We start from the raw sequence: 14,937 nt of genomic DNA on the forward strand, positions 1-14,937 counted from the left end.
ACTGATAAATAGATTTCAGCTCTAATACTAAATAGCATGCACAATGTTGCACAGTAAGAGCATCGGATATATCAGATAGTTCCAGAGGGACAGAGTTTGCTTCTTTTTACTAGTCATGATCACATCCCTGTAAAACACATGATACATGCGCACTTTTCTACCCTCCAGACCCTGATAAATATAGACTGATGAGAGTAAATTGCACAGCCTGCCTTCGCCGTGTGGGGCTGACAAACAGCTTTAATTCCTTACGGCTGCACGGACAACAGGAGATGGAATATAAACACTGAGGGGTACTAAAAGTGTCTGCAATAAAACACTGAACAAATATCCTGCTGTGTTTTACAGATGGAATTGCATGTGTGGGTGTTTGTGTTAGTCTGTTGCTGTGTGCATGCATTTGTAAATGCATGTAAGAATGTACGTGTGTGTGTGTGTGTGTGTGTGTGTGTGTGTGTGTGTGTGTGTGTGTGTGTGTGTGTGTGAGATCCTTACCTGCCCTCCAAAACACACCAGCCACAGTAAGGGTCCCTCAGTCCCACGCATGATTGGCAGTCTTTCATTTCGAGGCACGTCTGCACTGGCACCTTGGTGATCTGGATTATTACAACGTGAAATATGATCAAAGGTGCACCTTACGGGAGACACTGGACAAAAATAACAAGTATTTAAAGTGTAGCTGTAAATGTTCCTTAGTATGTTGCAGGTGTGCAGAGTGGGAGCGAGTGGGGTCTCTCCTGTCTTCTCCCCATGTTTAATTACTTAGTTTATTCAACACAAAGCACTGAATGTTTACTGTAACCAGCGTGAAATTGTTTTCTTTTTTACATGTAAAAGCCAATCCATTAGATCTTATTTCAAGACATCAGTATTTTTCCGATAAAATCTGAATGTTTAACAGCATCAACATTAGAAACTCTTCCCCCTCTGCAGAAACAGATGTGAGTCAATATAATGAAAGCAAAACTTCTGAAATCGCAAACTTAAAAAAGCAATGGAGCAAATAATTTTGATTATTATATATTTATTTATTTTTTATAAAATGCTAATACTCGTGCTGTGATTGGTCAGCTGTGTGGATGTAAGAACAAAGCCATGATTCTGTATAGATCTGTTTATCTATTCTTAATGCAGCTAGCGTTGCTACTTTTGATTGTGATCTGTGAAGTCCATGTCTTCCCTTCTAAAAATACCATCTCAATATTTAAATGGTATTGTATGTGCCCGCTCTCTAAGACAGTGAGCTTTCCTCTCCACATTAGACTGAGGCTGCTCAGCAGAGCTATTAACACTTTGTTTTATATTATAAGACATTTTGAAAGCAACATCTCTCATTTTAATCAAGGCAGCTTTCTACAGTGGCACCATACAGGCTTTTCTCCGTGCATAACCACAGCATAGTTTTTGGGTTTGGATCAATTTTTTCTCTTTTAAATGAATACAGTCATTGTGGAGCTCAGTCTTAGCACCAGGAGGTACTCTGCCAGAATTTTAATGTATAATAAGTGTTAAATATACACACACACCCTTTTCTCTGTGGTAATGTAGAGGTGGCTCTGGCTTTGGTCAAGGAAAAGGTTCTTGTTGACCTTCTCTCCTATGTTGTTGCCAACATAGGAGTACGGCTCGTTGCCATATTCACCTGGTCTCAGGTGTACCTGGACAAAATAAACAAAAGACAAAAGGTAAGAGAAATTTGAGGTTTTAAATTCACTTGATACACCTTCCCTCAGATAAAAGTTTAAACTGAGGAAAAAAATATCCAACAAAAAAAACCACAAGAGAACTCAACCTTGAAGACCTCTCCGTTGGCGCTGCCCAAAAAGGCGATCGTGTGGTCATTCTCCACAGCAACAGTTACAGCAGTCAGATGGACCGACATGGTCAACGCTGCATCTGCCTTTAAGGCAAATGCTGGCTTGCTTGCCAGAGGCGAAAGCAAATGTTCTGCACCACACTTGAAGTTTCCCAATGCATCCTTCTGTAAAGGGAAAGGATAACAAGAAGGGACGATCAGACATTGCTTGCTTTTCACTCCAATAACATTAACTGTCTTTGCAGTACTGTTCGTATCCTACTTAAACTTTATAACAGAGATGGGAAATGTGCTTTGAACACTCGACTATTTTAATCTACAATCTAAAATTGGCTTTGTTTTGACTGATCATTTCTTTGATTACAATAATGAATTAAAATAATGAATAAAAATTACAAGTAAGTATTTGCTTTAGAGTTGGAAGTCTGAGACGAGAAAAATAGGAAAACTCGTGTTAACGATCACTTAACAAGAAACTACTAATACATGCAAGTAAAAAATGTAAAATAACCAGTTAAGTTGGGCCATAACTAAAAAAGTCTTTGGCATATTAAAATTGTTCATGGAATACTTCAATTATTTCTGAGTAGGTACTGATCTCGGTATTAAGCTCAGTCTCTCTAAAGTAAATACCCTACAGCTGCAGACCCTATGGTGGGAGCTGGAGATGTGAAACAGCTAAAATATCAACCAGTGGTGCAGGGTAGCAGCGGTCTTGACATGTCAGAGGCAGCAAAGGGAAAATTTTAAAACATGAATAGACCGCCAAATTTGACAAGTGTATTTAGTACATGGAGAGAGGAGAGTGATCCATATTAAAGTTCGGCCCATAACTTCAACAAAGGCGTAATTTTGGTGGTTTTATTTTTCTACACCACAAAGGCTGGTTCTAAATCAAACAATCAATAAGTGATTGAAGTTAAACTTTAAGCTTTAACTCAAGGCATTTTAGCAAATCTTTGCCAAAACTTCTTTGAGAATTTGAGCCATTTTTATACACAGTCCCCCTTTTTTAGAGGTTTAAAACCAACTGGATATTCGACTGACAAGTAGTTCCAGGTGAGGCCAGTTCCCTTGTTACTTCATGACAAATGAAGTGGACGTAATATTTGAAGGTGGTTTGAAGTGTCGAATTTACATTTTATAGCTTTTCTTTCTAATTGTAAATAAAAATCCCCAAATACATGTCAGTGCAAGTGAGATAGGCTAGCATTCAGCTGAAAAAATAAACCAGAATCTGGTGACCTGTCCACAGTGTACCCTGCCTCCCACCCTAAGACAGCTGGGATAGGCTCCAGACGCCCCTCACAACCCTGAAAAAGGATAAGCGGAAGCGAATAGATGGTTGGACAGAAATAATAAAAACTTCAGGAATAAAAAAAAATTTAAAATCTGGTACTTTCTTAGAAAATAAGGAATGAAATGGCCAGCTCAGCAACACATAAAGACCTGAGAAAAATTATTTCCATAGATAAGAAAAATGGCTTCATAACATCTAAGTCAAAAACACCCAGGGGTGGTAGACATATCACAACACCTCCATGAATGGGAATAGAACAAGGTTCAAACTATCGGTTACACTCAATAACAAGAGGATCAGATTAAACTTTGCCAAAGAAAATCTGAAAGAACCTTTACAGTTCTGAAATAAAAAAATCTTTGGATAGGTGAAACCAAGGGGGGCTCCTTTGCCTCCCTCCTGCTGTGTGCCCAGCCTGGAGGCTGCGGTCTGTGACCGGCTCCCGGTGCAGACAGCTCCCTGTTATAGTGTTTCCTCACTTGGCTCTTGCGAGCCCAGCCCAATTTTTACTCTTTAAGTGTGCGCGTGTGTGTATGTGTGTGTGTGTGTGTGTGGGGGGGGGGGGGATATGTGTGTATTCACATCATTTATGTTAATGAGAGTGTGGGGAGTGAGTTGGAGGGTGGGGTGGGCTGCTTTTAACTATGTAAAGCACTTTGTGCTACATTTTTTTTGTATGAAAAGTGCTTTATAAATAAAGATTGATTGATTGATTGATTGAAGATAAACAGCATGTCTGTGAAGGTTCTCAGTCATCCATGTCATCGTAGTCTAAGGAGCTTGGAAAGAAAAGTGTCTGGACTTCTTTAAGTTGCTTGAAGACGTTTCACCTCTCATCCGAGAAGCTTCTTCAGTTCTAGGGTCAAATGGTGGAGAGTCCCAGATTTAAAGAGAAGTGAAAGAAGCCATCTATGTCCACTGTGGACAGCCATCTTTGAACAGAGGCGGTGGCTTACGACACCAACTGTCTGCTATCTATAATCAAGTTTTGAGATCCCTTCACGGCCACTTGCATCCTGGGCCATTTGACCTCAAGAAATCACATGATAGGGTGGGGCTAGGTTTCACAATGAGCTTATCCGAAACCTTGGCTGATTGGGACCTACACCCCTTTTTTTACACCTTGGCTTGTGTGATTAGGAAAAGAATATATTGTCCCTTTTGGGGGAATCCTCCCACAGGGCTTAAATCTGGAACTTTCCACCATTTGACCCTAGAACTGAAGGAGCTTCTCAGATGAGAGGTGAAACGTCTTCAAGCAACTTAAAGTCCAGACGCTTTTCTTTCCAACCTTCTTAGACCAAGATTAACAGCCTGAACCAGAATGATGGGTAGAGAAAAATATGGAGGGGTGAGAAGCAGCTCATGATCAGATTGGGCATATATAGCTGCCACTGAAACTGGGTCACTACTGTCTGATTACTGTGACTGCTGATCGAAACAGAAACAGAAGGATGAAATGTGAAGTGTACAGGGCTATACTCTCTGCTTAGATTCAGACAAATGCTAAACAAAAAACCCCAAAAAATACTGAAGCCCCCTAATTAAAGTAGAAAGTCTGCACTTTAGCCACGTCTTGATTGTGTGATTTAAAATCCACTGTGGTGGTGTACAGAGACTACAAGAATTGTGTCTTTCACAAATTCTCATTGGACACTGTTGCATTGTAAAGGAAGTGTATGAGCCTTGTTTTTTAAGACTTGGTCAGATTACAAGTTATCCAGGGAACGAATTAAATGTTGAGATTTTATAATAAAAAGTGATAACTGCATTAAAGATTATACTAATCTGAGTTTTTCAAAACATTCTTTTAAATTAGAGTCAGCTGACAAAGAAGCACTTACAGAAATTTTTGAAGTGCATGCTGTGTAGGTTTGAGATGAGTAGGGTACGTCCACAGCAGGAACCCCAGAAATCTCCCCAGAGTCACTGTAGCATGCACTGATTATATCCATCAGCTGCTGATTGATGGAGTTCAGCGGGTACATGCAGAGAGCAGAGTCGCTTTCGTCGTCATCTGGATGAGCCACCATGAAGAGGACTTTTGTGAATGAGGTGACCGTCCCATAATTACCAGATTGAGACATGACCCGTGCCAGCTCTTTTCCTGGAAAAGCCACATATGCAGCTTGGACTTTGTTGTACCGGTTGTTTGTACCGCAGGTTAACTGGAGCTCTGTGTACGAATAGTAATGTTGGTCATTTTCACAAAGACGAGACACAAAAGTCAAGTTTTTGTTATCTGTGCCATCGAGAGTCCGAGAAAAGAGGAAATACACAAAACCATCCTCTTTGAAGGCATGTTGGAAGTCGTGTAAGTACTTGAGGACAAATGGCGCCGTCTGTACCGCTGATGCCTCAATGATGTTCTCAAACACAACCCAGTCCTGGTAGTCCTCAAGGATTCGTGTGCTGATTAGTTTTGTACTGTCCAGGCTTCCATAGCCCTTTCCAACAAGGAACACTTTGAAGGTCCGGCCATTTTTTGTGTAGTTGGACATGACGCTCACCACGTTCACATTATCCTCTATGCTAGCCACGTAAGTCCTCTCTCCTTTGTTGTCATTGTAATACAACTCTTGTTCTACATTAGACAGGTTGAGGAGGGAACATATGCCTCTGTACCGACTGCCACATACTATTAGTGAACCATTGGATGGGTGGACCAGCAGAAGTTTGTTGCTGTTGGGCATGAGCACTGTGTCCTGACAGCCTGAAGCAGGAGGTGTACATGTTTTGGCATCTTTTTTTGGGCCCGTCTCAGTGCGGGCCTCCTTCTGGAGGGACGGGCTCAGCTGGAAGATATTGTTGACTGCTCCCAGGTAGATGCGACCAGTCTGTGGGTCCTGGACCACATTGTTAATCAGGGTTTCAGAGATGAATTCCACAGTGGGGATTTTTCCACTCCCCCCTTGGGCTTGAGAGACTGACAGCCAGAAGAGGAAGAGAAGGATGGAGACCCAGCTTGCCATCTCTGGAAGGAACAGAAAGGAAGAAGTGTTTTATTATTAATGAAGTTAAATGGAACTTTAAATGCACATTAACTATCAGCAACATGACACATCAACAAAGGGTTTGTGTGTAGTTAATATAACCCCACATACATACACATATACTCATACATAAAACTGAAGGTAAATCAGTTGTCTTTACACTGGTTCTAAGCAACAAGCCTGCTTCACTGGGAGGGGCTGAGGGTCAGTTTGAGGTCAGGACTGTGTGCAGGCCAGTCAAGTTCTTCTACATCAAACTCCGTCATCCATGTCTGTATGAACCTTGCTTTGTGCACTGGCACACAGTGTGCACTGGCACATTGGAATAGGAAACACCCACTGACTGTGACTGCGACTGCGGAATATTTAGTAGCGAGAAAATTTCACGACTGGACTTGCTGCACAGGTGACGTCCTATCAGGGTACCACACTGCAATTCCCTGAGTTCCTGAGAGTGACAAATTCTTTCACAAATGTTTGTAGAAGCAGTCTACATGCCTAGCTTCTTGATTATATTCAACTGGAAGTGATTGGAACACCTGAATTCAATGATTTGGATGGGTGAGTGAATACTTTTGGCAATATAGTGTATTTTTAGAAAATCTGCACATGGAGACATTAATAGGGTTGCACTAGGCTATACACCTGAAGTTATAGCCTAGTGTATATACAAAAGTAACAGGAAGTAATTTGAATGAACTGGGATTTTAAGGTGTACAACACATGAAGCATATCCCACTTTAGAGTCACAGATTTAAGTTATGGGGCTAAAACCATTTAAAAACTGCCTCGAGATGACAGCGCATGGCGTAGGTGTTTGTGTCTGACTCAACTCCCTGATCCAGTTATATTACGGGGGGGAGGGGGTTGAATTCAATTGACTTATCTCAAGCCATCACTGGTGAAAAAAATAAAACTGGTTTGTGTAGGGGTAAAAAAGACAAGGATAACAACTAGATCTCAACCCATAACACAATAAACAACTCTTTAAAAAGCTTGGATCACATCCAACTTCATTTACACTTGCTTTTTTTCCGCCCTAACAGCCGCACAATGTGTTTAGGAAGTACACTGTTTTGTCTCAGGAAATATGATCACACAACATCCTTGTAAACTACAGACAGCTTCATGTACCGGCTAACAGCAGGTGCCTGCGGAGCCTTCGTTCACTGCTGTTTGCGCAGGCTGTGGTAAATATGGAACTGCAGGTGGCTTTGAAGCAGCCATTGCCCACACAGCAAATGTTAGTGTATGTTTGCATGTGGTTTCAGTCTTGCACACACTCAGTAGTATCCTCCTCCTCATATTATCTTGCCAGTCAAGTTCACAGACACATTTGTCAAAGTCACTTGCCAAAACTGTGTCTTATTATGTCAACCTGCCTTTGCTCACTGGACTAAGTGGGAAGACCACTGATTGGACATTTGCCTGGGGGGGGGGGGGGGGGGGGGGGGGTGGCGGCGCGGGGGGGGGGGGGGGGGGGGGCGCGCATGGCCGTTAATTTCACTGGCAACACTCATTTTCATTTAAGTAGACAATTTGATTTCTTGATTTTTTAGCCCCCCCCCCCCCCCATTTACTGCCTCAAACTATCCACCCCCCCTTAACCCATTTCATTACATAAATGTATTGTGCCCTTTTCAATTCATAGTCTTAAATATTTCCATTAAAATGGGAATGGTGCAATAAAATCCCTCTCTCTGCTTATTCAGGACAGAAATGTGTGCGGCAGCTTTTTTTACAGCTTTAATTAAGGAGGGGCGGTAAGTGTTATGCCAAGATTTAACTGAGAGGAAAAGACCAAAAAAACAGAAAAGAAATCTTGAGTTTACGTGCACAGTACAGAGTGGACAAAATAAAGGGTATATTATGTAAACTATTATTTCAGCTCTAAAGTAACACAACTTCAATTTCAAAGGACATATCCATCGGCAATTACAAGCCCGTGTCAGCTTTAAGCGGCAGGACAATAACGCTTGTGCTTGAGTTTTCAGGGAAGCTTCACAGAAACTGCACGAGTTGCAAAACAGCCTCACAGCCTCAAAATGTTGACATCAAAAGCAAAACAGAGACAACTTTCACTGACAAAGTGAGGTGGAAAACTGCAAAAATGTCCACAGAGAAAAACTAAAAGGAAAAAATGGTATTAAAGGAAAAAAATCACCATAGGATGAAATCAGCAGCTCTGTGATCTGTAAACAAAAACTGTACTCTGAGCAAATTTAGGGTGACATTGTATGTAGTATGTAAGTTGGTATACTAAATTTATCATATAAAGGTGCCATCTGACTATTATTATGTTTTGACTAGACAGATTCAGGTAGTCTAACAAGCTACATGACCTTTAATGTGCATTTTTTCTGCTTAAGAACATACCTGTCAAAAACACTGTCAGCACACTCCTGTACATACAATTACACCTACTGCATATCTGCACACCTACAGAATGAAATTAAACAGCTGTTTGTATACTGCCACAATGTACAATTCCCACTTTTTAATGGATTGTCTACAGACATGGTGTAGATAGATGACTCTGTGTCTTTCACTAAAAACTATAATATCCCCTTTACTATCAATTTACCCTGATATGACATACCACACAGAAAAAAAGTGGATTATGTCAGTAGTATCCTGTGACAAAAAAAATTACTTGATTTCTTTTAACTCCCAATAAAACTTTCTCAGACCACAAATTCAAGGACAATCATCTCTGGACACTCATTTAGGTTTCAGAAAACTCCAGAATCACTTACAACTGCAACTTCAAAGGGTGCTTTTCCTATTCATGCAAATCCTATGGCCAGTCCCTGATCAGACAAAAAAATGTGTCACACAAATTTCCCTCAGATGTTGCATTGTGGGTCAGTGCAAACGAATTTCTTAACATATTTCAAAAGAGCCTGTTCTCTCCTAAGATGTCTCCTTCTGTCACTCTGTCACTTTTTATCCTTTTTTTTCATGGGCTTAATCCTTAACGCTGGAATTAAAGAGGCTTCAAAGAGCTGAGCAGATACAGACGCCTGGTGGGGGTGGCACAGGTGGAATGAGGCCCATTTCTCCCCAGACCAACCCACCTCTTTTTTCGACATGTCTGCTGTGAGAGAACATGACAACTGGGCATATCATCCAACACGCGGCTATTCTGAATAAATAAAAGCCTGCTAAATTTAGAGGCTGCATGCTGCATCAGCCTGCAGCTAATGAAGCCTCCAATGGCCTGGAATAAATAATAATGAAACACATCATGCACTAATGAAGCTGGCACATCTGAAAAATATGATCTGGTGAAAGTCAATTTTCAAATTCAAACAGCCTGAAGCCAGCACTGAATTGACCTTAAATTAGGCATTTCACCTCATTCCTTTTCACGTGATTGTTTGTGGTTACGGAAAGAAAAAAAATCTTTGAGCTTTAGAACTTCTTTAACTCTTCACACGAATGCTTAAATGGGCCAATTCTGGTCTTTAGCAGTTTTTACAATTATGTAAGTACAGCTTCAGGTTAACTACGAAACATATTATAATGTGTTATTTATTTAACAAGAATAAATAATGACACAGTCTAGAGTGTTGTGTTGTGTCTCAACACACAGGCTATTTTTCTGACAGGTAAAGTTTAGCTGAAACAGCAAATTTATAACAGAATGGCTGAAAAAGAAAAAAATTAAATTACGAAAACCTGATTGCTGTGTTGGGGCCTTAAGAGAGCTGTGCATAAATGAATGCCCACAACTGAAGCAACGTTTTAGAAGCTTCTCTACTTTTAGAAGACTAGTGGGAAAAGATTCCTTCATAGTGATGTGACAGAGTCATACAGAAAATGATTACTTTGGGTCATTCGTGCTAAAGTCTTTTCTAAAAGCTACTGAACCATGGGGTGCACTTTTTTTCATGACTGTTTATAGTAGGTTGTATTTACTTTAAACACATGTAAAACTGTATCATTCTTCTTAACTATGCATATATTTACAAAGCTTGTAGAAACCTTGAGATGAAAAATTAATTCAGTCCCACCACAGGGTAGTCACCTCACTGTCACTCAGCAGTTTAACAGGTAGTTTGCACCTAGTTAAAACTAATGCTGTCTGTTACAGCGGTGCTTGAAAATTCTTCATGAATAAATCATTCAGAGAGGTTATAATGTTCAGTTTTAGTATTCAGCTTTCATTCTTTTGGATTTGCTGATTTGTGTTGTTCTTGAATTTTAACACATTATAAAGAAAAATGCTGCAGTTATCCACCCTCTGATCTAAAAAAAAAAGAATGGCATTGTAGCACAAATGTAGTAATTTTAATGCAAATGCTGTGAAAATATGAGCTACCAGTAGGTCTTGGGGCAGATCTCCAGAGAGCAATTTCTAGCACTCGGTATGTAAAACTAAGTGAAAATGAAACTAGGCAACAACAGAAAACTAAAGGAGCGGTGCAACTAATGCTTTTTTCCATTGTGGAAGAAAGTAGGAAGTACACATTTTGTTATTTGTTATAAATGAGATGTACAAACCTCAAATACCTAAACGCTCTGAACATTTTAAGGCTCAACAGTATCTGTAAGTTGTGTTGTCCAGTCCTTACAATATTAACTGGCATAAAGACCTGTGAAAACTGTTTTGTTCTCCTCAGACAAACTATATCAGTAGTGTTGTCAATAAACCGCATTTCCTAAACAGTACTTGTTTAAGCTAAGTTGACTACTCACCTCACCATAACGACACCAAACTGAAGATTCAGCTCAGAGTTGAATGAGCCATACGAACACGATGTGCTACACCGCTCTGATATGTAGTCTCCAATTCAAATGTACTCCTTCGGTTTGAGAGAAGCGAAGTAGGACAGCTAAACTGTTGAGGTATGGCATGCACAGGCTTGCCTGTAGCACATAGGTGTGGCTTTTTTGTTTCCTTGCTTATCATTTCACACATGCGCAAACACACACCTTTTATTGACAAATACAGAACCATTTCTTCCACCCTTCCTCCATAAGGTAGGCCATGTCTGGACAGGAGAAGCAGCTTTCAACAGAGAAAAAAATGAAAGATATTAAATTGAAAAATGGAAGGTGTGTGCACCCTACACACACACAAATCCACAGGCTTAGAGATACATGTGCAAGCCCCAATACATGAAACCAGCTCAGCTTGAAGTGCTGACGAGGTAATCCTGCTCAGACCACACAAAGACACTCTTCTCTTCAAACTGCCATGCTGTGTTTCTTTGACACAGGGGCACTAAAACCCAGCATGGCAGTCAACACGCCTCTTGGCCAATCCTAAGGAGGAAGTCTGCAAGTGTGTCGTGGTAAGGGAGCAAAAGATCAGGAAGGAGATAGCAGAATTGAAATTCTGGAGAAATATGTCTGTGATGATTAGATTAGATCAGATGCACAAACGGTTACATAACTGCTGACCCGGCAAGTTTTGAAGCGGCATGAGTCCCCTCGCCCTTATTAAAATAGATACAGAAAGGAAACTGATATAATAAATGAAGAAACAGACACCCTACCCAGAAAATCTAACAGGATATCACCCCATACTGCGATCATTCATATTCAGCACTTTCTTTACTGGAGAGCTGCCTTTGACAGCTCTGACACTGATGTGAAACCACTTTCCCTGTTATACACTGATATAAGTGAAGTACGATTAAATTAGCAGCCTGTCCCCAGAGAAGTCGACCCCGGGTAAAGAGAGGTGAACGCGGGGTTAATGCTCTGATTCAAACCTTACCATGTCTCTAACAACATGTAGCATGCTGAAAAAGCATGATAAAATGAGCCCAAGGAGATACAACAACCCAGGTTGAGAGCCATGACAAGGAACTGGAACTGAGGGGTGGATCCTTGTCCTTTATTTTCCTGCCACCACCAAGGAAACCACAGGCAGAACAGAAGCATTGTTAAAAGATGAAACATGAAGCGGGAGAGTGTGGAGAACTCTTTCTCTGCATGTCTTCCATTCCCCCACCACTTCCTTTTTTGACATGCAAAAAGTCTTGTCCCATGCTCGGAGTAAAATTGTTTCACAAGTTGTAAAGGAGGGCTGGTGTGACGATGGTAATCCAATTTCCATATGAACAATTACCTTGCCGTCAGGGCTGGCAGTTCATTTATTTCAATTTGACTGACTGGGAAAACCATGCTCACCAAAAGCAGCCAGCCCAGCCATTGTATTCAGGGCACCAGGCACAGAGGGGGTGGGGGGTGGGATTGATGGGGCTGGTCCATTTTAGCGGGATCCAGCTGCTCTGGCCTAAATTTGCTAACACCTTTAAAGTTGGCCCATGACCCAAGAGTGTGTGTATCACACGTTGCTCTCTTATTAGACCGTATGTGCCCCAATTCTCACATCTCTGGGTTTCTGCCTGTGTGTACGTGTGTGTCTACATGCATCTGTCCTCTTGTGTATGTTTGTCTGTTATGATGTATGACCATGAGTCAGCCGGTGCGAGCATAACCTGCGAGCACACATGCACACAATCCTTTTAGGCCCAGCAGTTTTCCTCATTAGGACTGATAGACTGTTTGTGTGTCTGTTTACCGCTCCGTCACCATTTTCAAGGCTCCTGCTATCTCCCTTCTGCCAGCTGGACACTTGAGCAGCAAGAGCGCAAAACCACAGGCTTGCACACACAAACTACTTGAGCAGAGTACACATTTAAATGTGCTTGTGTTCAGCGACACATACACACACACACTCACTCACTCACTACCAGGCTTCTCTGCCTCATACCGCCCGGCAGCTGACCTCTGTGTCTCTTGTAATCTCTCAATCTCTGTTTGTCTCTCAAACAAACACAGAAATTCAACCTCTTCTGTCTGGCCAACAGCAGCTTGGGCTAATCTCCCAATGCTAACTGGCCTCCCCAACCCCAGCTGGATGCTGCAACTCTCCAGTGGGACAGAGTGGCTGTTTGCAGTGTGGACACAGCTGGCAGATGCGGGAAACTTGATTAAACAGCCTGGCCTGGCAGAGAAAAGGTACTTTCAGGAGCCAGTGCCTCTTCCGACTGCCATTGCGGCCACATCCAGACATTTACTAATGCATACTAACAGCTGTAGGGTGCAGACAAGCATACCCGAACCCAAAACAAATGCAATTTTTGGGAAATAATAAACCTATATTTTAATATTAAAAAGTTTAGCACTGTGTAACATCCTCTATTCTTTTAATTACAGTCTGGAAACATATGGGAACTGAGACCAGTTGCTGGATTTTTGGGAGAGGACTCTTATCCCATTCCTGTCTGATATGGAATTCTCGATACTCGAGTCCTGGGTCGTCTTTTTCGTGTTGTTTGTTTCATGATAGTCCAAATGTTGTCAACTGGTCAAATGTCTGGACTCCAGGAGGGCCAATTCAGCTCCTGGACAGTTCCACTATGTAGCCATGATCTTATAATAGAGACATGTGTCATTCAGCATTGTCTTGCTGAAATATGCAAGGTCAAAAGTCAATGGGTGCTTGTGTTGCTCTAATCTGCTTATACACCTTTCATACACCGTGATGCACAGGCTGCCAGTTCCACTAATGTACCCCCCATACCATCAGAGATGCAGGCTTTTGAGGCATCAAGCTGGATGTTCCCTCTCCGTTTTAGTCTAGAGGACATTACATCCATTTTTTTTCCCAAAAAGACATTAAACTTTCCACTTTGCCTCAATCCATTTTAATTTAGTTTTGTCCCATTGAAGATGTTTCTAGTTCATGTTCATTTATGGTTTCTTCTTTGCGTGACAAAACTTTAGCCTAAAATCGTGGATGGCACAGTGAACTATGTTTGTAGACAATGGTTTCTGGAAGTGTTTCCGAGCCCATGCAGTGATTTCCATGATACAAACGTGCCTGTTTGTAATTCAGTGCTCCCTGGGAGTCCAAAGATCACAGAATTGTTCCACAATTTATAGATGCAGATTTTTGCAAAACATCTGCTCATCTTTACTTCTGAGAAATTCTGCCTCTCTAAGATGCTCTTTTTATACACAATCATGTTACTGACCTGTTGCCAGTTAACCTTATTAGATGCAAAACCTTCCTCCAGATGCTGGTTTTTTTCCCCCACATGGTACATTTTCTCAGTTTACCAGTTTGGTGTTTTCTGTGTGAATAATATATGGGGTTGCAAATCATTCCATATTGTTTTTATTTAAACTTTATAAAGCGTCCCAACTGTACTGTATCGTGCATTGTATTTCTACACCCACAGTTGAAACTCTAAAATATTTTCATTATCCGTCAGTCAATTAATATTCTAGTCTTGTTTTTATTGACATAGTTTTGATGAATAATATACCAACAGATCAGAAAACGAGTCCAATGTTTCGTCAGTCTACTACACAAACAATCCACTCACTGTGTCAGCGCTGACCCTCATTTCCTTTTGACTCAACAACTGCTTAGCTGCGGGGAATTTTTTATTTCACCATCTTCTGTCAGAGGCCAGACTCCTTTTTTCAGAACAGGTAATAACTCGGTGTATTGCTCAAGGGCATTTCAGCGCGTCGGAAGCTTGCTCTCACACACAGAAAGTTAAATCCCTGCTTCCGTGGGTTGAAGGGCAGCTTCTCTAATCCGTGCACCACCCTGAGGTGATCCCCTGGTCCAGGACCACAATCACCTTGCACTTACATATAAAGAACAGCTCACACTCACATACTGACACACATACAGTGACAATTAAGAAGTCAGGCAGGCAGACTGACTGCTGGGAAGGAATCCATTACACAGCTTATTGGTTATAATGATTTCACTTCCCCAGCATAAACGCCAATGAGCCATGAAGGTATCTTGTAATGTGGTTTAGTCTCAGTGCCCAGCTTTCATTTTGTTT

General features: G+C 41.3%; 1 protein-coding gene across 3 annotated transcripts in view; it reads right to left on the reverse strand.

Moving 5' to 3' along the window:
* Positions 1-14,937, reverse strand: part of plxnb2b (plexin b2b) — a 135,667-nt gene that overhangs the window by 49,844 nt on the left and 70,886 nt on the right. For 2 of the 3 annotated variants that reach the window (XM_004563793.6, XM_012922592.5), the window contains 4 exons: positions 4,961-6,090; positions 1,793-1,981; positions 1,527-1,658; positions 496-596 (listed from right to left, as the gene is read on the reverse strand). In XM_004563793.6, coding sequence (XP_004563850.3) covers positions 496-596; positions 1,527-1,658; positions 1,793-1,981; positions 4,961-6,088 — 1,550 coding nt within the window. In that variant the 5' untranslated portion in view covers positions 6,089-6,090. Of the gene's footprint in view, positions 1-495; positions 597-1,526; positions 1,659-1,792; positions 1,982-4,960; positions 6,091-10,810; positions 11,067-14,937 lie in introns of those variants that run through there. The other variant, XM_004563795.6, reaches the window with a different exon arrangement.

Source organism: Maylandia zebra, linkage group LG7 (genome assembly GCF_041146795.1).
Source record: "Maylandia zebra isolate NMK-2024a linkage group LG7, Mzebra_GT3a, whole genome shotgun sequence".
In the NCBI taxonomy this organism is placed as follows: domain Eukaryota; kingdom Metazoa; phylum Chordata; class Actinopteri; order Cichliformes; family Cichlidae; genus Maylandia; species Maylandia zebra.